Source organism: Chenopodium quinoa, unplaced genomic scaffold (genome assembly GCF_001683475.1).
Source record: "Chenopodium quinoa cultivar QQ74 unplaced genomic scaffold, ASM168347v1, whole genome shotgun sequence".
Taxonomy (NCBI): Eukaryota; Viridiplantae; Streptophyta; class Magnoliopsida; order Caryophyllales; family Amaranthaceae; genus Chenopodium; species Chenopodium quinoa.
The window spans coordinates 323,450-349,255 of record NW_018745281.1 but is presented as its reverse complement, the minus strand read 5'-3'; the positions used below and the strand labels follow the sequence as shown (position 1 = coordinate 349,255).

General features: G+C 33.6%; 2 protein-coding genes across 7 annotated transcripts; one reads left to right on the top strand and one right to left on the bottom strand.

Moving 5' to 3' along the window:
* Positions 1–5,370: 5,370 nt before the first annotated feature.
* Positions 5,371–13,713, bottom strand: LOC110711605 (arginine/serine-rich coiled-coil protein 2-like). 3 transcript variants are annotated; one of them, XM_021890009.1, is made up of 7 exons: positions 13,561–13,713; positions 12,281–12,440; positions 9,371–10,006; positions 9,147–9,290; positions 6,580–6,671; positions 6,029–6,097; positions 5,371–5,874 (listed from the first exon to the last, which is right to left on the bottom strand). In XM_021890009.1, the coding sequence occupies exons 2-7, from the start codon at positions 12,411–12,413 to the stop codon at positions 5,386–5,388; spliced, it is 1,563 nt and encodes a 520-aa protein (XP_021745701.1). In that variant the 5' UTR covers positions 12,414–12,440; positions 13,561–13,713; the 3' UTR covers positions 5,371–5,385. The 3 variants fall into 3 exon arrangements, with proteins under 3 accessions (XP_021745701.1, XP_021745702.1, XP_021745703.1); XM_021890010.1 differs by having other exon boundaries at positions 9,147–9,287; XM_021890011.1 differs by having other exon boundaries at positions 5,568–5,837.
* A 4,911-nt stretch (positions 13,714–18,624) lies between these two features.
* Positions 18,625–24,433, top strand: LOC110711487 (pentatricopeptide repeat-containing protein At1g80270, mitochondrial-like). Of its 4 annotated transcripts, none has more exons than XR_002509372.1 (4): positions 18,625–18,836; positions 19,668–20,256; positions 22,148–23,468; positions 24,019–24,433. XR_002509372.1 is itself a non-coding variant. In XM_021889876.1 (3 exons), exons 1-3 carry the CDS (start codon positions 18,799–18,801, stop codon positions 23,396–23,398), a joined length of 1,878 nt encoding a protein of 625 aa, XP_021745568.1. In that variant the 5' UTR covers positions 18,625–18,798; the 3' UTR covers positions 23,399–23,855. The 4 variants fall into 4 exon arrangements, 1 of the variants encoding a protein (XP_021745568.1); XR_002509370.1 differs by having other exon boundaries at positions 22,148–23,472; XR_002509371.1 differs by having other exon boundaries at positions 22,148–23,514.
* Positions 24,434–25,806: the final 1,373 nt, after the last annotated feature.

Genomic DNA, 25,806 nt, shown 5'->3' with positions numbered 1-25,806 from the left:
AAAAGGAAAGTCACCTGAAACTTGGAGTGTGAGTCTCACCAAACACCAAAATTAACAGCCACCGCAGAGTCGTAGAGTGGAAAATTGCTGAAAAAAATTCTGTGTGACTGTGTAGACGTGTACTTTGGACCTTGTTATGTTAACATTCTGTCCTTTTGTTCGGATGTGGGGCCCGGGGGCGATAAGTATCTCGGAATTTGAAGAGTCACGAAGGACAAATAATGTACACACTGAAAGTCATGTTTTAATTACATCTTTCAGAAACTTTAGTCAGTTAAGACTCAAGTTATATATAAAGAGAAATTCGTGTGATGAGAAAAGAGATAAATAGAATTTTTGGTCAAATAAAGTAATGTTACAATAACGCTACAAATTTCTTAAAAAAATTACGTCGTGTTTAATTTGGAATGAAGAAAGTACATACGTATTTGATTAATTAGACGGGAGATGCATGTGTCCCTCCTTATGTTATAAAGGAGATGTACAATGTACACATATCTATTAAATTTCTTGTTCATGGCCGTTTTTAATAATTCGACGATATACAAAGTATAAAAGATTCAAATAGATAAACAATGACTTTATGTCTTTATAGAACCAAAGACAAAATGATGAATAACTAAAATGGAAATCATTCAAAGTAAGCAATAGGATATATAAAGCTAAGCTAAGTAGAGAAGAAGAAGATAGTGCAAGGACTAGTTGTTGTCCTTGAGTTGTGACAAGTCCTATTATTGGAAACACATACAAATCAAATTATGTGCAAAGAAAATTGACTTAAAAAGTCCAAATCCTTTGAATCCACCACATTTTCTTAATTTTCCTTGTGTAAAGAGGAAAGCCATAACCCATATCCATGTGCTAAAGCAATGCTTTGTCGATTTAGTTGCTAAAGAAACTTTAAGTGGCCATTTATCATAATTTAGCATTTGTTATGATGAAGAAAAGAGGGGTATAAATGAGTGGTCTCTAATTTAACTATATACATAAGCTTAGTATTTGTTTAATTATGACATAGGCTCCACTATAAACCTCCAATCATCATAATCAATTGTGCTGATGCGAGTAGCTAGTATTTAATGTAATTTTTTTCTGATATACGTTAATCAAAATATAATTAATATTTTCGCCATTCTTTTATTACTAAAACAATTACATATTACATAGTACAATTTTCTACGTAACTGTTTGATTTATTTTGTTACTCTTGATTAGGTTGTGTTTTAATAAAAACTAGATTAGTGTCCGTGCGATTGCACGGTAGTAATAATCTTTTTTTACATAATTAATTTGTCATATATTATAAAAATGAGGCAAGTCATGTGGAATAAACAAATGCAATGTACTTCCAAAAAATAAGCTAAGTAGAATAATTTTTTTTTTTAAAAAAAAACTTAAAACTGACATCATATATTGTATTAACGGGAAATTTTTAATGATAGCTTGACATATGTCTAAAATAATCGATGTAAGCATGACTTGTTTTAATAATAATTAATAGTTTTTTGAAGAAAAAAATAATGTTATAAGTTGGTACATTTATTACAAAAATATTTAACAGACAACTAACTCAATTTTTAATATTTCACAAGATTTCAAATCAACACTACAAATAGAAATGTTTTTTTTTTCCATTGAACCCCATTATTATACAACTATATAATGGTAATTTAAATGTTAATATTGTATTTTACTTTGGCTTTGTCCATACTTCAACCTTATAAATTATTGCTTATTCTCCCTTAATTAAAAAATCTCAAGAATCTTGTGTAACTATTTTAAGCAAACAAAACACGAAATAACAAGAAATATTATAATAAAGATAATATATAAAATTAGAAATAATATATTATTATAATAGTTGCATTATACAAATATTCCAAAATAAAAGTTTTTTGCTAAAAAAGGAGAGGGAATTTTGGAGGGAAAAAATAGCACCAGAAAGTGACACGTGTCATTCCTGATGTCTGTTTTAGTATTTGTTATTATTATTGATTATGAAAAAGTATATATTTTGCAAATACATATACTAAGACAAATTCCTTAGTCTTTATTTAATTATATTCAAAGTGTTAAAATTTGACCACCATAAAGAAATGCTGCATAATAAAGGGGACATATTTATTAATCTAGAAAAGAATAAATACTAACTCAAATCATACTTGGTATATGAATTCAAGTTTAGATTAAAAAAGTTAAGCTATAATAATAATATAGTGAAATTAATTTTTTACAACTTGCTTAGAAAGACTATTACTCAACACCTTAAGGGCCAATGGCATGTGGTCTACTAGTTGGACGTACGATTAGGACGTCTGATTTCTTGGATCACAAATTTGGTGCGCATATTATAAACGTTTGGCCTTAATTTAATGTTGAGAAAATACCCTTTTCATCTAGAAAACACTGCTTTCATTATCAAATAATATGAATTAACTCCTAACTAAGAAAAACATCATCTATCTTTTCATTTGCATGGTTGATATATGTGCTTGATCACCTTTGCTTCGTCTTCTACAGTCACAATCAACTACATAGTTAGATTACATATGAAACACAAAATAATTCCTATGCTTTTTTTGATTAAAGTCGGACCATAAATACTTATAGAAAAATAGGAAACAAAGATATTAGAAAGAAAGTTAAGAATAGCGACATTAAGGATAAAATAAGATATAATCGATTGCATTGTTTTGATATGTCATGCAGATTTTGGAAAAAGTAATGATAAGGAAAGTAAAGAGTTGGGATCAAAGAGGTCTCAAAAGAAGCCGAGGAACACCAAATATGACTTCGATGGAAAGAGTTAAGAAAGGCATGAAGAAGTTAGGTTTGCACGAACATATAACATTGGTTAGAATGAAAGGTGAAGATCACGGTTAGTGAGTATAGCCGTACAGGACTACAGGAGATGAAATCTTAGTTTATGTAACCGACCTTATCTTTAGGATAAACTCTTGATTGATGGGAAACGCATCAAAATTATATTATTCAAATTCAAATAATTCAAAGAAAGTGAAACAATTACTACTTGCACCAAAAAATATCTGGCAAAAAAGAAAGAGATTTGGTATAAAGGGAAGAGAATATATGGATTCAGGTGCTCCAAATTATAGTACTTTAGACATAATATGCTGTGATGATATCAACATGATTCCATGGAAATCCACTCTGGAAAAATAACACATAGAGTTGGCCATAACATTAGCACCCAAAGCATTCCACCCAAACTGAAGGGAAAAAATATGCAAGTCAGATGTCACCAATAATTACACTAAAACCTAAGTCAAATGTCGACTTGTTTACATAGACTATATTAAAGTCTTAAGAGTGGTACTCAAGACTGGAAATTGAAAACCCGTTATGTAGGCTCCCTACTCCACCAAATTAAACTATCTTAAGCTCTTATTAACTACTAGTACTGCTTTATTGGTTAGTGCATCTTTATGATATAGAGCATTCAATATATTCATTTGTAATTAAAAATTCCCACAACAATTAAAGTAAAATATTTTTTATTTATTTATGTATGAATCTAGCTTCTTTATTGGTTTAGGGAATAAAATTTTCATGTTTGAGCTTTTGGGGAGCATAACAAAATAGCTTTATGTTTCCATTGATTCGATCAGTCTTTTTGCAAATTGCATGCTTAATTAGAGAAATACAAGCTGATTAGAGAATATTCTGTCCCCTAATTACCACTAATTTAGTTTTTTATGCACAAAAGTATTAGGTAAGGGTTATAATGCTCTTATATCAATTGTCATTTTCTGTTGTCCTTTGTTTATTAAACAAAACTAAAACTACTTTGTGTGTGTCAATGTTGGGGTTAGTGGGATCTAAGATTGGGTTTATCATTTAATACATTTTCAATCTTAAAAATCACTACTTTCAATCTTAAACATCACTACTTTCAATCATTAACTTAAAGCATTTGTAATTCTAAAATCAAATTTGATACTCACTCTGTCATAAAATAACATGCAGTGCACTGATGCAACATTTCTATGGTTCATCTTAAAATAATACTTTGTAGTACTATATGTAGCTCACTTATACACTATAAAATTAATTATAAGGTGGGAGATTTAAAAATGAAAATAGACAAAGAGTGATGATTTATAATGAACACTTTTGATAATTTTCTTTTATAATGATACCAAATCAAATTGCCATATTCTTTAGGGATGGAGGTATTAGAGTAGGGATTAACTAAATGATTCAATCTCCGGGATTGGATTATCATTAGGGGTCATTCAAGTTTCAATAATTTAATAAGGGATATTTCTAAATTAAAAACACATGAAATTTCATCGATCTTGGAGTGTGGACAACATTCACAACAAGATTCATCACAACTTCATTCCTACCTAACCCCTCAAGATTCTAGCTTCATACATACATCATACCCCTTAGAATCAAACTCAAGTTGCAACTGATCAGAAAAGTGTTTTATATGACAAATTGTTCTAAACAAAGTGGTGCCTACTGCCTAGCAATAAAAGCACAAAAAAAAATAAATAAATAATAAAACAAGTTATTTTTAAAATTGGACGTATTACCATTTCTTTAAGTGCCCATCTATAATGCAACAAGAATATTCTTTTAGATTCAAAACCTTATAAATTATTATGCCTCTATCAAAACCACTGGACTAGTGGAGCTACTACATCCAACAATTTTTATACACTATTATAAATCTTCTAAGTATGCGAGTCCTTCCACATTTTATGATCTTATTTAGATCGGATATAAGGCAAGGGTGATAACAAGCCGAGCCGAGTTAAATTATGCATTGTGCAAGTTTTTAAACTTCGTATTAATTACTAGTATTGTTAAACTTGAATGGTTAAAAATGCATTGAGATTGTTAGCAATCTTTGGAATGATGCTCGTATATGCTCGGCTCATTGAAATATCGAGCCCGACTAAGCTCAGTAACCATAAAGCCATAATTTGATCACAAAGTGACCGAAGATGAAGAGTGGACTATACCATAAAGGTGGATCAAGACCAGAAAGCATCTAGAAACTTGGCATATAATCAACCACTTCAGCTCAGTTTCTTAAACAATTACATTTATAACACAAAATCAGTAGATATTTCAGCTATAATTTCGAATCGAGGGCTTGAGCCAAACCTCCTATTTCAAGAAAACCATGTTTAAAATCCAAAACTCACAATAAGGGTGATACCCATCTACATTGCACGTCTCGATGAGTTCTATAAGTAATCCACTTAATAAGCTACATAGATGGCCAAATTAGTGTATAACTATTATTTGCGGAGAGTAATCAGAAAAGTAAAAAAGAGCTCTAACCGGCCATAGATTGACACAGGACAACCTAGTCCTTCACAGTTTTCAAGTCACTGGGGTGTTTTTTTCCTAGTGACTGATCAAAATTAGTTTGCTCTGTAACAGTCCAAACTCTAAAGCAAAATCATTATCCACAACTTTAGGATCTAAACAGTCGGCTAATGAAGCACAAATCTGAAATGAACAGCATTGATTCACAGAACTGGCAATTAATAAACAGAGGAAAGCAATATGAAATAGCTTATAGAAACCTAGAATTCTCATAACCTTCAAACAGTAAAATACTACGCTCAACAAAATTCTCATACAAACGAAACATATTAATTGGCTGAATAACGTCTCAGCTGTAAGACAGACACCAAAGTAAGATTTTAGAGACCTAACCCTACAGTGCGACCATCTCTTCGTCGGAGCCCAGCAGTGTATTGCTTCTCTAGATCCAGCTGAAGCTGCTCTCTCTGCTTCTCTGCATCTTGACTGCTCAGAGGTTCCGTGTCCGCCTTCACTTCGCCTTTCACACCCTACAATTGGCCATATGTACCAAGGCAACCTCAGACTCTAAAACTGTGTTAGTGAAGAATACTAATTGAGAAAACATCATGCTTGAGTATGTACAATATACTAACTTACTATTCCAAGATTATCTGTCCATTAAATTATTTTATAACCAAAATGTAGCCTGGTGCGAGAATATTGCCAAAAGGAGAATTACCATGAGTTTGTTGAACTTCTCTTGTCGTTCACGATCAGAAAAAAGAGATGTATCCCAGTGATGACTAGGCTGTATGCATCAAAAAGCATTCACCAAAACAATATATAAGCAGCAAAGAAGGTGAATTATATAAATAAACAGGATATATCATGACCCCTTACTATCAGGAAACTGGGATTGTGAACTGCTCAAGTACTCATCAGTAATTCAACATCCTCAATTGAACATGAGAGTGCCATCTCAAAAATTAAACAGATATGACAAGCCTTAGTGTGATTATGGTTGCCTATGCATAAACGAGAGAAGTTTCAGAGTAGGTGGATTTTTTTTAAGACCGCGGTACGACTTGAATAAATAACACAAATGATAATCAGACAACCAGAATTTGATCATAATCCAATTCCATCTTCCTGCTATCAAAAGTAGATAGGCGTATAACTAATCAACTGCCAGGATTAGATATCTTAACAAGCACCAAATTTACAAAAGCAGAAGCCAATCAATGAAAAAAAGAAATCTTGACAAAAAATAAAAGAAAAATTGAGAGGTACCTCTTCAGCAGTATGACTCTTTTTATTCCCCCATAGTAGCTTCTTCTTCTGATCAGCGGTCATGAACCCCGTACTTGTAAGGTTCTGATTAACTGCATTAAATAACACCATTTACAGCCAAATTCCCAAAAATACATAGCAGTATACGAGTGTTAAAAATAAAAAGGGAAATTCTCTTTAGTAACACCCAAGTTTCTTTTTTTCTCTTTGGTAAAAAGCCAAAAATTTCATTATCATTGGTAACATTGTATTATTGATTACCAAATATAATCACCATTTTAATAAAAAAAATTTAACCATGGTTATTTTTTAATAATTACAAAAAAAAAAAAAAAAAAAACCAACCCCCTCTCCCACCCATAGAATAAAAACTCGCCCGTTAAATCGCGATGCGGCCGAGATGTAACGGATTTGAAGCCTGCCGTTACGAGATTTACCATTTTGTAACGGAGTTTTAAAAAACCCTGCATTTTCGACCGATACGACCGTTACACGGCTGAAACGCCAGGGAAGGAAAAAAAAAATTGAATCTGTGAGTTGGTCGGAGTTTTGTGGCGGACTCCATTGATGCCAGCGTGTAGCAAGTCGTAGCAACCGCATGAATGCATGAGATAAATAGAGAGAGAATGAAGAAGAAAGTGAAAGGCTGAGGGGTGATGAGAACGAGGTAAATATGTGGTAAGTGGGACCGCTGTTATTAATCAAATAAAGGTGGAAAATTGTGTGATGGTTTTCACTTTGGTTATATTTTAATATTTTTTTGACTTTTTGACCACTCAACCTCTTTTTTACTTTTAATAATATTTTGATTTGAGAAAGTTGGAGCTGTTATGGACTATAATTACTAGCGACAGATATTAATTTTTTTTGATAAGTTCAATCTAAATCTATTGGATAAGAAAATATCTACTTTAAAATTTTAAGCAAATTATCTAAAAATATTTTTTCTATGATAGCTCTTAAAATAAAATTCTACCGCGATAACCGCAATTCGATCCGCAATGAACGCATCGTTTCCGTTATCGTTACACCGCAACCGTTCCCGCTATCGCGACCGATACCGCATTTTTATTCTATGCTCCCACCCACCAGCCCTCCCCTACCGGCGTCAAGCACCCCCCACCCCCGGTCGGCGCCGCCCAACCCCCGCCCCAGCCTCCCGTTATTCCTCGACCCGACGCCCCATCCCCTCCATTTCCCCCACCCAACGCCCCCACCCCCACCCCGACCCCAAACCACACCGAAAACCAGGCCCCCTCCTAGAATCGACCCCCATCCATTGTTCGTCGGCCCGGAAACCCTAAACCCCACCCAAAAAACAAACCTGTTTAGGTTTAAAAACCACCCAAAACCCAAACACCCTACCCGTTTTTTTCGAAAGGTTTGGGTTTTTATTGGTCTTGGGTGAGATTTAGGGTGTATGGGGCCGGCGAACATGGGAGGTGGGTCGATTCGAGGAGGGAGGGGGCTGGTTTTTGAGGTGGAGGTAGAGGGTCGCGGTGGGGGTGTTGGGTGGGGGAAATGGAGGGGATGGGGCGTCAGGTTGAGAGAATGAAGGGAGGGTGGGGCGGGGGAGTCCCCAGTGCCGGCCGGGGGTGGGGGGTGCTTGGCTCCGGCAGGGAGGGAGGCTGGTGGCTGGGTTGGGATTTTTTAAAAAATATTTTTGTAATTATTTAATTATTAAAAAAATTAAAACTAACCCAAAACCTCTAACTATAGTTAAAAATTACTCATTAATGTTATAAGTAACTTAATATAATATTATAATATTACCAATGATAATGAAAGTTTTGGCTTTTTACCAAAGAGAAAACAAAAGAAAGTTGGGTGTTACGAAAGAGAATTTCCCAAATAAAAAAAAATAAAAAAAATAAAAAACACTATATATATATTCTGGCATACATAACAGCCTACTTCCCTTGCCAGAAACAGTTCACTTACACTATAATCCACATATCATAAAAAAAGATGCAGTGTTTCATACATTAGAAATTAACAGTTAGAAAAGAAATAATCTGGTACAAAGGTATTAAATCATGGAAAAACCATGAGAGTAGGAACAGTTGCCAGCTATGTAAAACAACCTAATATGACTCATCCGTATTTTATAATTACCTTATTTTGCCAAATCAAATGCCAAGGTTCAAAGAAATGAATACGGATTATTAACAAATAAATGCCCCCATAAAATAGTCCAATCCAATGTTAATTACTACCTCTGTTTTTTTTAGTTGACACGTTTTGACTTTGTGCACTATTAACATAACCTACTTTGACTTCGTTTTGTGATTTAGTGTTGGATAAATACAGTCATGTGGGATCTTGTTAGATTCATCCTAATGTCTATTTTCCAAATATCAAAATTTCATAATTTTTGCTAATACGTAACTAAAGATATTTACATTTAAAAGTATGCGTTGGCAAATGTGCCTAAATGAAATGTGTCAACTTGTAAAAAACAGAGGAAGTATTATTTAAGTCTAAATCATCACAAAACTGCCTTAATATTACTTGGTAATTTGGTATAACTGTAAGTTATACAAATTGCTTCAAAGATATGCATTTACCTAATTGAGCAGCTTTAATGGCAGCAACTTTAGCAGCATCCACGCTTGTAGCAGACTCATCACCAGAAACAATGCCTTGCTCAGGTGATACTTTAGCCGCAAAATCCTCACTTTGCTTTGAACCTGATGATTGTCTTTCATCTGCTGCAATTTTAACGTTTTAAGAAACTTCAATGACAAGGACTAACAACCTAAGCTGAGGAAAAATATATAAGAGCTCACACCTTTCTTGTCATCACTGCCCAAGCTGAACTTAGTCCTTTTGGAAGCTTCACTCACAAAAGCAGATCTGTCTTCGGACCTTCCTCTAGCTCTAACATGCCTATCTTCAAGTCTGTCAAGCCCCTCGCTATTACTCTTCTCCTGGTTGACCTTTGAACCTTCTAAATCCTTCATATCACTAGTTTCCTTTTTTGAGCTGTGCCCCCTAGAACTCCTGTACTCCCTCTTCTCATCATGGTGATAATCTCTATCCCTAGAATGCCTATCACGGTCATCAAACCTATCTCCACGCCTCCCATCATATCTGGTCCTATCAGACCTACCTCTTGCATACCTGTCCACATCTCTGTAGCGGTCTCTAGTCCTATTATAGTCACTTTCTCGATCTCTATAGTCAGAATTAGTGCCTTCTCTTGACTCTCGTCCTGACCGAACAGATGCTTTTGCAAGACTTCTGTCGTCTTCATCTGCATGCTTCCCATACCTAGAGTAATCATCATGTCTATCACCTCTTGAAGAATGTCTATAAGAATCACTGCCACGGCCATGTTGGCTCCGGCTGGACCTTCCGTCATCAACTTTATCATTGTTCCTTCTCTCATTTTTGGCTCTTGAGCTGTGATCACGTTTTGGGCTCCCTGAAATTTTAAAATTGGTCACTGATTAAACTACACTACATACTCCAGCAGGTCAGCTATGAAAATAGACATGCAATGGTATAAAAGAGCAGGTATAGATACAAAAAGGCCACTGTAGAGAATAGAACACTCAGATGATCACATCAGAAAAGATGATAAAACCTATTAGGATAATACTTCTACATTTCAAGTCACCACATCAAGTTCATTACACCTACACAATTACAAGGTAAAAATGTGCATGTCCTCATCAAACGAGCAGTATGCACTTTTTAGGCAACATTTACCATGGGCAACACTTTGAAGTTCATAAAATAGGGCAGTGCACATCATAATCAAGAAAGGTGTCCCAGAATGATGAGAAAGGACCTACTACATTACACATAGCATATAAACTAAAGAGGGATAAACAAAGCCTCACAAATGGGTAAGAGTGTACGGCTGTCCACAACTAATTCTTACGTGCAACAATCAAGAAGCTTCCCTACAGAGTTGCACTCACTGTTCAAACACACTCAAGGGACAGCATTTAGAAAGTTCATTTACAAAAAGAGACAGTTTCAACATCATACACAAACTACATTATAACATACCGAGCACCACTTACAAGTTCGATTGTTCAATACACACTGTGCGTCAATGCAAAGAATAGAAAAGGTTTACAAGCATTGATTTATTGACCTTTCCAGTGTTTAAAAAAAAAAAATCCAATGAGATGGTAGGAATCAAAACTATTGGCACAAGCAAATGAACAAAGTGTATGCTTAGGCAAAAAAGATAGAAAAGGTTTACAAGCATTGATTTATTGACCTTTCCAGTGTTTCAAAAAAAAAAATCCAATGAGATGGTAGGAATCAAAACTATTGGCACAAGCAAATGAACAAAGTGTATGCTTAGGCAAAAAAGAGCATACAATTTTTTTTCGAAGTATTAGGTTTATAGACATTCATGTTATAAAAAATAAAACATACTATGTATGTTATAGAAGATACTATACTCCATAATACGCAAAGCTGGGAATAAGGATCAGATATCAATGCATAACCAAGTAGCAAACCTTCATTCCTTCATGTTGCAAGATTCTATGATATAGGAACTCGGTTGGAATAAAAGGAGCACTCTTTGGAAACATTAATAAATCATTAATTTGAGAAAGAGAGAGAGAGAGAGAGAGAGAATCTTATGAGAAAAGCTCAAAAGGTAATGACTGCAAAGCTTCCGAAGTACTATAAATAAAACAATCGTTGCCAGCCTTGTCGATACGGATGAAAGTATTCACTTGCTTTATGTTGGAACTTTTCATTCTTTGTTGACTATAAAGTATAAACCATGTTTCAAAGCAAAACAATGAAAATTAATTTGAATCAGTTTCCATTATACTTATTTGGGGGGGGGGGGGGGAGGGGAATTCAGAAGAGGCTATCAGACTAAGTCAATTAGTCTTAGAGCCTTGCACCTTAGCACTTCAGGTCACTTTTGTGATTGGCATGACCAAGCTAACTGAAATGGCAAGCTCATAGGGTATTTCTGAAAATAATAAAAGACTCATAAACTAGCTGAAAAACTCCTTCAAGCCAGTCCAGACATAACTCGAGTTTTGAGTGCTTCTCAACTAGCTTATCAGTAATAATCTAGAGCAAAAGCAACAGATGATATAGTAGGAGAAAGGTTGCAAACACAGCTATACTACATTACTCTTCCACACAAGATAAAACACCATTCAAGATCAACACTATTGAATGGCATATACTTCCTTTTTTTTGGTATGTCACAATCAATATAAATTTCACATACACCAATGCACAAGTTTGATCATAAAACTTGTAGAAGTGTTGCGTTTCCACAAGTGAATAGTAGTACAAAAGTCTATATGGTGGAACTTATTAAAAACAAAAATTGTAAGAAACAACCCAAAGGAACTATTTCTTTCTCTGAAGGGGCTTAATTGCATGTTATTGCATTATAATTTTATACAAGAAAAATCAACATGGATCAAGCAATACAGAAGCAAAAGAATATCAAACATGTCCATTCTATTCCTTCACTATCCTTGAAAGACTAATAGTGTTGAATGCATCAATGTTATCTAAGAAACAAGCATGACAAGAAATCATAGGTAAAAGGGTCAGGGAAAAAGAAATAGAGATAAGAACCAATTATTATGTATTCGTTATGTTGGGATCTCCCGCATGAATGCATGATAATTCCTTCATAGCTTTCAAACTACATGATCCCAGACAAGAGCAAATGATAAAGCAACTTTAAAAAACTAACCATCTTCACCAGAAGATCCAGAAACCGGGGAGTGACGCCTATATTTCCGATTGGCTGTGTCATTGGTAATCTTGCGAAATTCAGCCTTCATTTCATTACTTTCTTGGGTTGGCGAGGACGGGTTAGAATCCATAGTGGTGAGACAAATATAATTTTAGTCCTACATAGAATTGTGAAAACATAACAAGTCATCAGGCTATTCAATTAACCCATAGAACTAGACAAAGTAGTACCAAACTACCAAGGTAAGCAAAAAATTCTACTATAACAGTGAAATGCCCTCTACCTCTGATACAAGTACTACAGCCGAATCGAATGTAAATCAGTATGGGAAAAAAATGAATAATATATACATGTTGTATCAGTATTAGACCATAAGTCCAAGCAAATAAAAAAAATGCTGCTTAAACAAATTTCTCCAGTTCCATCTCTTAATAGCCTTAACTAACCATGGATGTCCATGAGTCAGAACAAATAGAGTACAGAAACCTATCATCCACCTTGTTTCAAATACGTGCATGAAGATTCTCCCCCGATCACCAGTTCACCACTAAATTTATCCATTGCTGAAAACAGAACGTAAATGTATGGAAAACTGATGTTGCTCTAATTATCAAACTCCAATCATCAAAAAACTATCACAAACCCTAAACCGTAAAACGAATAACCATAGTTTGACCTTTTCATCCCTAACCCAACATAACTTAAGAATACAAAATAATTTTACTATCCAGGTGCAATTCAAGAAAAGTACAGTTATCCTTCCACTCTCTATCATGCTACCACCCCACCCCTGGCCGAGCGCGCCCACCGCCCGGGATAAATTATTACATAATACTGTCAAATTAAGATTAGTCCTGCTAAACAAATTAAGGATTATACACCATACTATCAAAATACACAGCTTTGAGCACCCCAAAACCAAGGTAACCAGCATTTCATGAAGTACATCCAGAATTTCAAACAGCTTTTCACAGCAACAATTTCAAAATTAACTATAAAACACCAACATCGAATCAACAACAACGGAATTCAAGGGAAAATTACGAAATTTCAACTAATTGAAGAAACCAAAATGAAATATAATCATTTGAAACGATACAGAAAACAAAACACTAATCATTAAATAGTCAAAATCAAATTAATCTACATAAACCCTAAAATGCTGCAGCTTGCCATAAAATCATCACCAAAATAATAAAACTAAAAACCCTAGAATCCTAGATTCAACAAGTTGACGCTGCGAAAATCAAAATTCGAAGAAATGGAAGAAAACTTACAGCTATTGATGGTTTAAAAATGGCGTATTTTCTCTCTCTTTTTAATTTCCGTCTGATGTTTTTGATTCTTCCCCTTTTTTATTCTTCGAGTGTAAAAATTGCAGGTACGATGGGGGTTCGAAAATATCCACTTCGGATAAAAATACTCCAAACGTTTTCATAATGGCTCCACTCTCTATTTCTAGCCGTTTTTAAATATTTGCTCTATTTTCTAATTTGAAAAGTTTTTATAATATTTAATTCATTTCTCTCAACTAGTAGACCCAACATAAGCCATATTTTATTAATTTCGTATTCTCTCTCCTCCAATTTTCTCAACTACTTTTACTTTTTACAATTTTTTATTCTTTCACTCTACCCCACTACCTCCGTATTTATTACTTTCTCCTATAACTCCGCACATGGAGAAATGGAGCAAGTATTTAAAAACGAATGGAGTATCTTTTAAGTTTTTCAAACATTATTTTCACATTTGCAAATGAGTAAAACTATACAAGTTGTTTGGGGTCGTTTGTTATCGCTGTTGTTTTTTGTTATTTGGTTTTGTTTTTTTTGTCAAAAGTATATAACATATGTCATATAAATATAATGAATAAAAAAAGAATCAAACTTATTGAAGTTATGATAATTTTGAAAACCGACAACAAAAAAGTGGAAATACACTTAATGATGCCAAACAAGCGCTTAGTAATCGGCGGTTGGCTTTTGATTATTGGTTAGTTTGTCTGCCTTGTTTGACTAGTTGAAAGTATTTGTTGTATGAATTGGCTTTGAAAATTTGATTGTTTAAATCACCGATTTTCAAAAATGTTTGACAAAATTAAGTTAACCGTTTATTTGTGAAATAGTGGACTAATAAGCCAAAAGCCAATAAAAAAGCAATTCCTACAAATGTCATTGTAATAATAAATTTGATATGCTATTAGTAATTCTCAATAGGTGAAATCAAACCCAAAAAATGAAAATGTGATGCTTTGGGAGAAAGAAATGAGGTAGAGAACTAAAGGTGAGTTATGGCTTTGCCCACTTTTTAAGTTGGGTTTATGGGAGAAATTCTCAACCTATACTAGCTTTAGTCCTTAAGGACTCAACTAAGGACATAATAGTAATTACACAATTTATCAAATGAAAATGAAAATGAAAATGAGATGAAATGAAATAGAAGTGGGACCCCATTGAAGTCATATTGGTTGTGTTTGGTAACTAGCTCATTTGAGCAAAATTAGCTTATCAATTATTTGACCAACATTAGCTTATTGACTATTAAATAAGCTAATTTAAGGTGGTTGGTGGCCTGAAAAGCTTATTTGAAGAGCTTATTCCACTAAATAAGCTCTTTTTCAAAAAGGAGCTTTTTCAATTCTTATGGTGAAATGACACTTATACCCCAATTTAATTAAAAATCCTATATGAATTACCTACCCCACAATTAGCTTATTGGCCATTTCACATAATCAATCAGCTTTAAACAATCGGCTATTTACCAAACACTTTTCTACAATATGCTAATAAAATAAGTTATTCAAATAAGTTAATATAATCAGCTAGTTAAAATCAGCTAACACAATCAGCTTCAGCTTTTGCCCAAACATGGTCATTATTTTTGAATTTTTTTTTTTTTAAAAAAAAAACATAACAAAACAAAAAAAAAAAAAAACAAAACAAAACAAAGACAACCATAAATCGCTCAAGAGAAATAGTCGAAGGTGAAGTACTGGAGTTCTAGGTGTGCATTCGCAATTTGGGTCTCAATTCCTCCCTTGTTGTTCTATCAGTGTAGGTATTGAGGAATTGTCATCAGTCAAGTAAATACATAAGGTTGGTAAAATAATTGACACTGAAAATATCAAATTATCCTCCATTGGTATGTAAATACATATAGTTGGTATCTCCTCCATACCGTCTACACATCCAGTTTTTGTTCCTAGTGTATAATAATGTTGGTATACCATCGAAAAGGGGCTAAGCTTTGAGATACCATAGTGAAACCTGAATGTGTCATTGGTTCGGAACTAGTCACATGCCACTAACGGTTTCAAGTAATATACGTATGTAGTAGTGTAGTATTACTTAAGGGGGGAAATAACAAACACTAAACAAAATAATGCTCACTAGGAAAAAATACAACTCTCTAGCAACTCAAACAACCTTGAATCAAATTAAGTTACCACCCAAAGCAGTTTTATGTAATATATTTCAACCCATTGGAATCTAATACCAAACACGAGCTTGACTACCTTCATGAGGAGTATTCCTACCATTTTTTTTTTTAACGGTAAATTACAGGGAGGAGCCCTCACCCTATCACAGGAATGGGGTTGTGAAGAATCGAACCCCATCACTTGGGGGGAAGATAATGGAGGGACTAACTATCCCTCCATCCCCTCATTGCTCATGAGCATTACTACCATGGAACTATGGAAGTGCACATACAAATTGAAATGTGATGTTCTTTTTTGCATTTTATTCATTAAGGGGAAACAAATTTTCTTTTTTTTTTTTTTTTTTTTTTTGAAAAATTTGGGGAAATAAGGGGTCAAAATTTTCTCCAGCCACATGTTAATAATTTGGCGGAAATAAGACCATTTCTGACATTAAGTCCCCACGTCTGAAATGATTTTCTTACCTATATTCCCTTTATCTTTTTTCTTTATATAATTTAATATATTTTATTATTAGTTGAGTCCTTGAGGACTAAAGCTGATATAGGCTGAGAATTTCTCGACTTATGGAGTTATAAACTGCTATTATTTGGGTTGAATAATTGTAGGCTTTGTTTGGTTAATGAGATTTGACCAGAAAAGAAAGGAAGTGGGTTTTATTACATTTCCATGTTTGGTATGATAATTGATAAATGATATAAGAGTTGGTAAGAAAGGAAAGGAAGTGGAAGGAAGGAGTCTTTACAAAAATTTCACTTTCCTTTCCTTCCAAAATTGGAGGAATTTCTTCACTTCATTTATTTACATTTTACCAAATATCGGAAATAAAATCACTTTCCCTTCTCTTCTTTTAATCAATAATAACATAATACTAAAACAGACACCAGGAATGACACGTGTGACTTCCTGGTGCTGTATTTTCCCTCCAAAATTGTTTTTTGTTTTTTTTTTATAAATATACTTAATATATATACATCAAATCATTTGATTGTGATTCACTATCCTAATAAAAATATATATTTGTGATTCACATATTTTTCATATCTTTTATTATATATTATATATTATTATTATTATTATTATTATACTATTCAATCTATAACGTAATATATTAAAACAGACACTAGGAAGAAATCGACTCTAGAAATAACACGTGTCACAATTTGGTACTGTTTTTTCCTCTAATTTTTTTTTCCACGGTGACATCAACTACTTATTGTAAAATATACTAAAAATATTCACCAAATCATTCACTTACTTAAACAAAATATATATTTGTGATTCACATATTTTCCATAAAATGTTATTCTAACGTCTATTACTTTGTATATATATGGAGTATATATTATTTCTTAATCCTTAAGCAGTAATTTATTCCTTCAAATCTTCAATATATTATATGTGCAGTAATTTTGTAACAAAAAAAATAAAATTATACGTTTTAGAAATAATTGATTCATACTTGATTATTACTATTATTATTACTATTACTATTATTTCCTAAGACTTCTTTTGTTATTCATATATTCTCTATTTAGAAATTTCAAAATGTTTTAATTTCTTATTAGGAAACGACTTCCTAATAGCATAATATTTTTTTTTACAATATCAACCTTATTTGAATTATTTTTAATTTTTAGTTATTATGTATATCAAAAGCACGACAAATTAGATATGTTTCCACTATCCTAAATTGTATCAAATACACTATAGTAATTATTTATGTTACAATCCCATAATGTTTAATATACAATTTTAAAATACTTAATTATTTAGTTAATAAAAAGAAAAACGATATCAATTTATCATTAAAATTTTAAACTTATTTGTCTAATTATTTTGTCGTCATTATATGTTTCATTTCATTATATACATGTATAAAAAAAAATACTATGGTTATATATTTTGTCCACATGCATTATACAAATATTTTATTTTTGTTTTTTAAAAATTTTGTGTTGAATTATAAACAGTAGTGAAATTAATTATCGTGCATGGCACGAGACCTAATCTAGTTTCCATTACTAATATTGAACAAAAATTAGAGGTAGTTGTGGCAAATTAATAATGGTAAAATTACTAAGGGTTGAGTCGGGTGCAACTATGGACCTGTGGACCTGTGGTAGATATTTGGTAAGCGATATATGAGGAGTTGGGTAGGAAGGTATTAGGCTGGTATGACTTTGAATCCAATACACCATGACGTATACTCCGTATGACCTTTGTACCTATACCCGCCAAAGTAGTATCCATACTCTACAACTGCAAAACCCACATTTTTATACCCACCCATCATCCCTATCCCTAAATAGACCTGGCAGTTCTGACCCAGACCCGATGATCCGACCTGTGACCCGAAATTGACCCAAAAAATCGACCCGAAACTCGAAATCGATTTGATCCATACCCGAACCGAAAATGGAGTTGACCCGACACCCGATTGTACTCGACCCGAAATTGACCCAACCAAAAGTTGACTCGAACAGACCCAAAACCCGAAATGTCATGAACTAAAATTACCTTATAACTGAATTAAAAATGTCTGATGCCAAAAGTGACTGAAAATGTTCATGTCTAATTGTAGCCAAGATCATAAACTGAATTTGATAGATCGTATTATAGTAATAATAAAATATAAAATTATCGATTTGAGTTTGATCCACAAATGGAACAACCCGAACATGACTTGCCCAGAACTCGACTCGATGCCTAACCCGAGTCATACCCAAAACCCAAATTAACCAGACCCATACATGACCCGAATATTAGTTGACTCAAAATGACCCGACCCATACCTGACTTATATGACCCGTTTGCTAGGTCTACCCTAAATTTCCAAAGGCATAGATACAACAAGCCCGTATAATTTGGGCCAAATCAAACAAATCCATAGAGTGTAATTTGGGAAAAGCTCGTTTCGTTCAATTACATTACTCTCTCAGTCTTTCTCAAGGGTTTAAGCTTTGTTCATTTCTAGGGTTTATCACACTCTCTCTCAAACTTCGATCAAATTCTCTATATTTCTTCCCTAATCTTCTACAATTTTCTCAGTAAATCATCTTCGAAGCTGCGAATAATGTGGGCTCTTCGTCGAGCTTCTGCAAATTCTATAAGGTATTTTCTATCTCTTTCTCTCTGTAATATACGTCATTTTGTTTCTGATTTTTTGATTTGTTAGTTGCTGATTGCATTTGTTCACAGAACATTGGATGATTGATGCATGTGATTCACATTATAAAATAATGATTTTTGTTTGTTTTGAGTTAAATCAAATAATGTGTTATTTTGTTTTGAATTTTTACTGATTTATTGTGGTTTGGAATTGGGATTAAAGATTTTTGGTTTGTATAATATTTGTAATTTCTCACCTTTTTCCTCTAAAGATGGTGATTTTATATTGAGATGAGAAAATATGAGTATTAATTATTTGTGGTTTTATTTTGGGGCAATTTATGATATGAAATGACCCTGCTGTTATGATACTTATGAGGAAGAAAGGATTGCTTGAATTCGGTCAGTTATACAAAAGAAATAAAGTTCTGTTGTGTTTTTTTAAATACATTCTCCTCATTTCCCTATCTTTGTTTTGGGATGCATTATTGCATTCTTCAGGATTTGGGGATGGGTGGATAAATTGAATGTCAATATTAAGAATTGTAAGATGATATCTTTTACATGTCGGGTTTTGTTTTTTACAAGTAGAATTGGTTACTAGATTAAGCTCGAACTGTTGTAATGGTTTTAAGCTATATAGCTAAAAATGTAAAAATTTTAGGAGTGGCAAGTGTGCTTTTGGACTTGATTCCTTCAAATAGTGGTTGTTTCAACACCTTTGACTTTCATCTATTATATGTTGTCGACTCCTCATATTATCTATATGAAATGTGCCTTGGCTTTCGCTGTTTTAATGATTGGTAAAATTTGCTGTTATCATTGTGTATTCAGGGCTCAAGGATTAAATGTAGCAGCATTTCGAGCTTGTGCTGGACTTGGACAGTTCAGTGGCCATACAAAAGACAAGTCAAAGAACTGTGAGCATCGTGGTTTGATGCGTGATAAGTGGATAACATCTAATGCATGCCAGTTTACCGCACATTTTCCAAATAAGTTCTCAGCTGGGAGCCGGAGTCTTTCCTCAGAAGCTGGTGCTAAGAGTGGAGAGGAAGAGGATGACTTGGAAGAGGGATTTTCTGAGCTTGAAACACCTGATCCCTTGGAGGCTACTGGGGGAGGTGTTGAAGATAGTGACAGTTCATCTGATTCTGATTCTGAATCCGAATCTGAATTATCTAGTGTTGATGAGAATGCGGAAGAGACCCTGGAAGCTGAGCTGTTGAAAGATGCTGGGGAGATACCATCAACAAAGAAGTTGGGCCATTCGCCTCTGTTGAAACTAATTTTTGAAGAGTCTGGTCCATCTCTTTCTAAAGCTCTTGATAATTATGCTACTGAGGGCAAGGACTTAAATCGTGCTGAAGTTTATCATGCTCTTTTGAATCTAAGACGGCGTAAGATGTTTTCAAAGGCCTTGCAGGTGCTCATGCTTGCATCTTCTAATGTGTTTTGCTAATTATTTGCTGCATCTGCATTTACTCCTTTGTTTTTTTGACTTGTTGTTCAAATCCAATTCAAGTGCTTAGGCTATGTTCTCATCACCGAGAAAAAAATATTGAAGTTTAAATAAGCTCTAATATGTTCCAATTAACTTTAATTATTTTGGATAAGTTCCCATAAGGGCTGTTCAGTTCACATTACAACTAAGTTGCAAAGTTCAGAGAAATTTGTAGCAGTGTGAAAAGTTCAGATAAATCAAATTTGATTAAAGAGAAAGCACTCTTTGCTTCATAATATCCAGCTCAAAATGCCCCAATATTTGTTTTGGTATCAAGGCATTAGTCATCTCCTAAAAATGGGATGTGTTAGAAGTGGCTTCTTAGAATCTACTGTTCAAATTTGAGACGAGTAAGGTCATATGACTTTTCTGGTCATATTCATGGGTGTAGCAAATTTGTCAAGAATAAAGTTAGTCTTGTGCTCAAGAATTTATTGGATTGTTTTTTTTACACACTGTTCTTAGTAGGATATGGTTTACTGTAAAGTGTAAACTGTAAATCACATAGAAACTCCATTTGCTCTTCTAATATTCATCAAATTCATGAATGATTTACATATTTGCGCTGTTGTTTGTGGCAATGTGCTTATGATGGTATGATATTATTCTGAGATCATCCTCTTGTCATGTTCATTTGTTGTTTTCTTGAATGGTGCATCTTCAATTCTTCATAGCAACATCATGTCATTATATTATTATTTTTATTTTATTTATTTAAATTTTTTGTATTTATTTTTTATGTTTATTATACAACTAATGATTTATTAACAATAAAATTTGCATTTTTGGTAAAAAGAATATCCAATCACCTCAATGTTAAATTGTAGCTACATAGTGGCTGATTATTTGTGCCTTTTGTTTGTATCAAATTAGCAATAAATGTTTAGATGGGTGGCCGTGGCCTCTTCATCTAGATGCTGGTGCACTTTTTCAATCCTTGCAAATTAATAATCTTGTGATGGTGTTTTTTTTTTCAACCTCATTTGTCCAAACCTGAAGCAATTTTTTTATCAGTAATGATTATCAGTATAATTTTTGTATGTTAATGCTATTAAGTGTTGCCACAGTCACTTTTAGCTTACATCCATGGCAAAGTTGTGAACTTTGAAATTATGGCATAGGAATGAGATTACTCTTTGCTGTGGGGTGTTTTTTTTTTTTATTTTTATTTTTACTTTTATTTTTATTTTTATTTTTATTATTATTATTATTATTATTATTTTTATTTATTTTTTACACTTCTTTTTCACAAGGTAGAGCATTTTTGAATATTTTTTGTGATTACATTATACATTACAATTTCTGCAGTCTGCTGTATGGAAAACAAGTTGCTGTATTGGAAGCAAAATGCATTTGTTAGATATTTACAACTTTACTTTATATGCTTTGTTTGCTTGCTGGACTGAATTTTGTGTAGTCTACTGTAGGTTTGTCAAGGAAACAGTTTAATTTGGAGGGAAGTGGATTGTGTATTAGAAGCAACTTTAAAGCCTTTTTGTTTTGTTTTAGTTGTTCAAGATATGAATATCTATTTGGTGATATTTTTATTTGGCTTCTAGCCATAATTAATATTTCCTTTACGGACGGATCAGCCATTGGGACTAAGGCTTTGTTCTTGTTGTAGTCCATAATTTAGGAGTCTGTGACTCTGTGTGTAAGGAAGTCAATGGAAATGGTTACTTATATCGTTATATGCTTATGTCTTTTCCACATAAATACATAATTCTGGATATATGGACTTTATATCTGTATGATAATGTTAATATTGTGCTCATATTAATGCTGTTCTTACTCTTTTAAACATAATTGTTAGCTGTTGGAGTGGATAGATAAAAGAGAGGATTTTGAGTACACTGAGCGGGATTATGCATCTAGAGTGGATCTGATTGCCAAGGTGCGTGGTCTTCACAAGGCGGAGACTTTTATTGACACTATCCCTAAATCCCACAGACAAGAAGTGGTCTATAGAACTTTGCTCGCCAACTGTGTGTCCCTCACCAACGTGGCTAAATCTGAAGAGATATTTAATAAAATGAAGGACCTTGGCTTTCCAATTTCGCCCTTTACTTGCAACCAGTTGCTTGTTCTTTACAAGAGAACTGATAAGAAAAAAATTGCAGATGTACTTCTAATGATGGAGAAAGATGATATTAAGCCCTCTCTTTTTACTTACCAACTCTTGATAGACACAAAGGGCCTATCAAATGACATTATTGGTATGGAACAAATTGTTGAGACAATGCGAGCTGAAGGCATCACACCCAACTTCCGTATCCAAGCCACTCTTGCTCGTCATTATGCCTTTGGTGGACTCAAAGAAAAGGCGGAAGCAATTTTGCAGGAGATGGAAGGGGATGACTTAAACTCTAATCGCGGAGTCTGTCCCATTTTGCTCTCAATTTATGCAAATCTAGGCAAGGCTGATGATGTTGAAAGAGTGTGGAAAGTTTGTGAGCCAAAGCCCCGAGAAGGAGATTACCTGGCTGCTATTGAAGCTTTTGGGAAGCTGAAGAACGTCGAAAAAGCAGAAGCTGTGTACCAGAAGATGACCAAATCAACCAATAAGCTTTCTACTAGGCATTATTCTTGCATGCTGAAAGTATATGCAGAAAACAAAATGCTGGGCAAGGGAAAGCAGCTACTAAATCAGATGGGAAACAGTGGCTGCCAAATTGGGCCAGTTGCTTGGGATGCTCTTGTGAAGCTCTACGTGGATGCTGGGGAAGTGGAGAAAGCAGACTCTATATTGCAGAAAGCAACCTCACAGAATCAGCAGAAGAGGCCGTTGTTTAGTTCTTATATGTCTATCTTAGACCAGTATGCTAAAAGGGGTGATGTCCATAATGCTGAGAAAATTTTCCTTCGGATGAAGCAGGCTGGCTATATTTCCCGTGCGAGGCCATTCAGTGGACTGCTCCAAGCATACATAAATGCCAAGGTTCCAGCATATGGGTTTAGAGAGAGGATGAAGGCAGATAATATATTCCCAAATAGAACTCTTGCTGGACAGTTAGCCCAGGTTGATGCATTTAGAAAAAATGCCGTGTCTGATTTGCTCGATTGAAGATTTTGCTGAATGATCCATTGCATTCTTGCAGTAGAAACTGCAGATCTGCTTTTGTTGAATGCCTAAAGTTGGTAACTATTCCATCTCTGTTAGCTAAAATACAGCTCCTAATTGTAAGTTCTGTTGTTGTTAATGTTAGAATATTCTGCGTAGTCTTTAGACCACTGTAGAAATATGCTTTTTCTTTCAATAGCAAATCTGATATCATTTTTCTTTCAATTATTTCCCTTTTCCTTTTTTATGGAATATAAGGACATCACCCTTTGATACTGCCAATGTGAATATATTGCTTATGATTCATATGACAGCAAGGTACTAGTGATTGAATTATCTATTTGTTGTTCACTTTGTCTGGTACTCTGTAATAAATACTTCCGTTAGGCGGCCTTGTGCTCTTTTTATCCAGTTCCATCCTTTGAACTAATAATATATATAAATTCTATTTGAATAGTAATCAGTTGTTCCCTGGATGAATTATGTTTTAGACTTGCAACTGAATGAACTATTTTATTTCTTTTTTTTTTTTTTTCTCTGATTTTGCAAGTACGTGCTCTGCTACTAGGTTATCTTTGTGGGCATTTCGCTGAGCCTATGTCTTTTTTATCTATGGATTGCAGTGAACAGATTTCAGTGGTCACTGTTGCAAATGGTAACTTCGTTTTGAGCTGATTGAGCTACACTATTTGAATCCGTGTTCCGTGTGGTTTGTTCTTTTGCTGCTGAGATTGGTGTACGTGGTGATCAAAATTGGGCTGATTCTCGTTGGTGATATACTTGATCCTTAGGCCAAATGAACCTAATTTCAATTTAGACTAGGAAACGGGCTTGTTTGCCCAATCTTAACTTTGATCATACTTGTGGGTCAAATTTAAGCTAGAAGTACAATTTGTCTCTTGTGTGGTAGAGTTTTGCGTAGTGGCTAACTGGCTATTAACGGTTTGAGATAGTATTGGTAAATATATATACAGTTTGGCTCATGTCATAATATTGGTAATAGTTTCTTAAAATTAGCTCATGGTGCTCTTTATTTTATAATATTGCCCCTTTAATTTTGAAAATTTGATATATGGTTCAACTAGGTCAAAAGGTATGTAATGTAATGTTACCTCTATTAGTCTATTTCCTTCAAATGTTATTAGTTTGACTTTAACACTATACACACACCAACTTTGATCATACTGTATATTTTATCGATAGGAGATGGTACATTGTATATGATAAATGTTGGATTATTACCAATGCATATTTTCAATATTAGACCTTGTCCTTTGGAGTTGAATTGATGAACTTAAAAAATGAATTAAGCTTAACTGAATTGAATTGAACCAAACCGAAAATAAGTTCAAAAGAACAAGTTTTAGAATTGAACCAAACTAAAAATAAGTTCAAAAGAATAAATCTTAGAATTGTACTAAACTGAAAATAAGTCCAAAATTACCGCGGATTCTTAATCCTTTTAAATACAACCAATATAAATAAATAAATAAAAAGATCGTGAGATCATTTGGCAGAAATGAACCATATGCTTATATTGAGGCTACATTCGTTTTTTTTGTTCAACGGCTACATACAGATGAAGTCATGAACAATATTGCTGTATGAAATTTGTTATAAGTGAAACTTATAAAAAAGTTAAAATCTTAATAATTTACATATAGACAGTACAAATCTAACAAGATTTCATTTGCTATTATTTTTCTTTTATATGAAGTATATATAATACAATTATATATAAATTACACTCAAATCTATTTAATTTAACGACATAAATAGTAAATGATGAGTTAATTCGTAGAACAGAAGTATGTATTTTAAGTCAGTAAGAAAGTGCACTAATATTCTAAAGAATAACTATTACAGAGTATATAATGAAAAATTTAATGGTTACTCGTAGATGGTCGAGAGCATATATGGAGTCCTACTTAGCTTTGTGACCAAAGACATAATCAATTCATCAAACAATTAGGTGGGATAAATCTGTCATGCGAGATGGAGAAGAGTCACTTGGTTGTGTATACTCTATAATCTTCATCTTTCCTTAAATTTCTCCAGTTTTTGTTTAGATGCATGTCTGAATTTACCAACAAGAGTTGGCTTGTTGGAAGATTCACCCACCATAAACCAGTGTGCGACCCGAGTCGAATCTAGATGTGCTCCGGTGAACTAAGTGGACATCCTAAAAAAAATGTCTGAATATAAGAAGGTTTAAAAGACCCTATATTCTTGGTTTGTACAAAATCCTACATATCATGGCCACATTCATCATGAATTTAGTCACTTTATGTGGCAAAATTCAAATCTTTCTTATATATTCCAACTATATAAACAAAAAGTCTTAAACATCTTTATTACATTTTGGATTACCCTTACTAATTTTGAATTAACATGATACTTGTATGATGAAT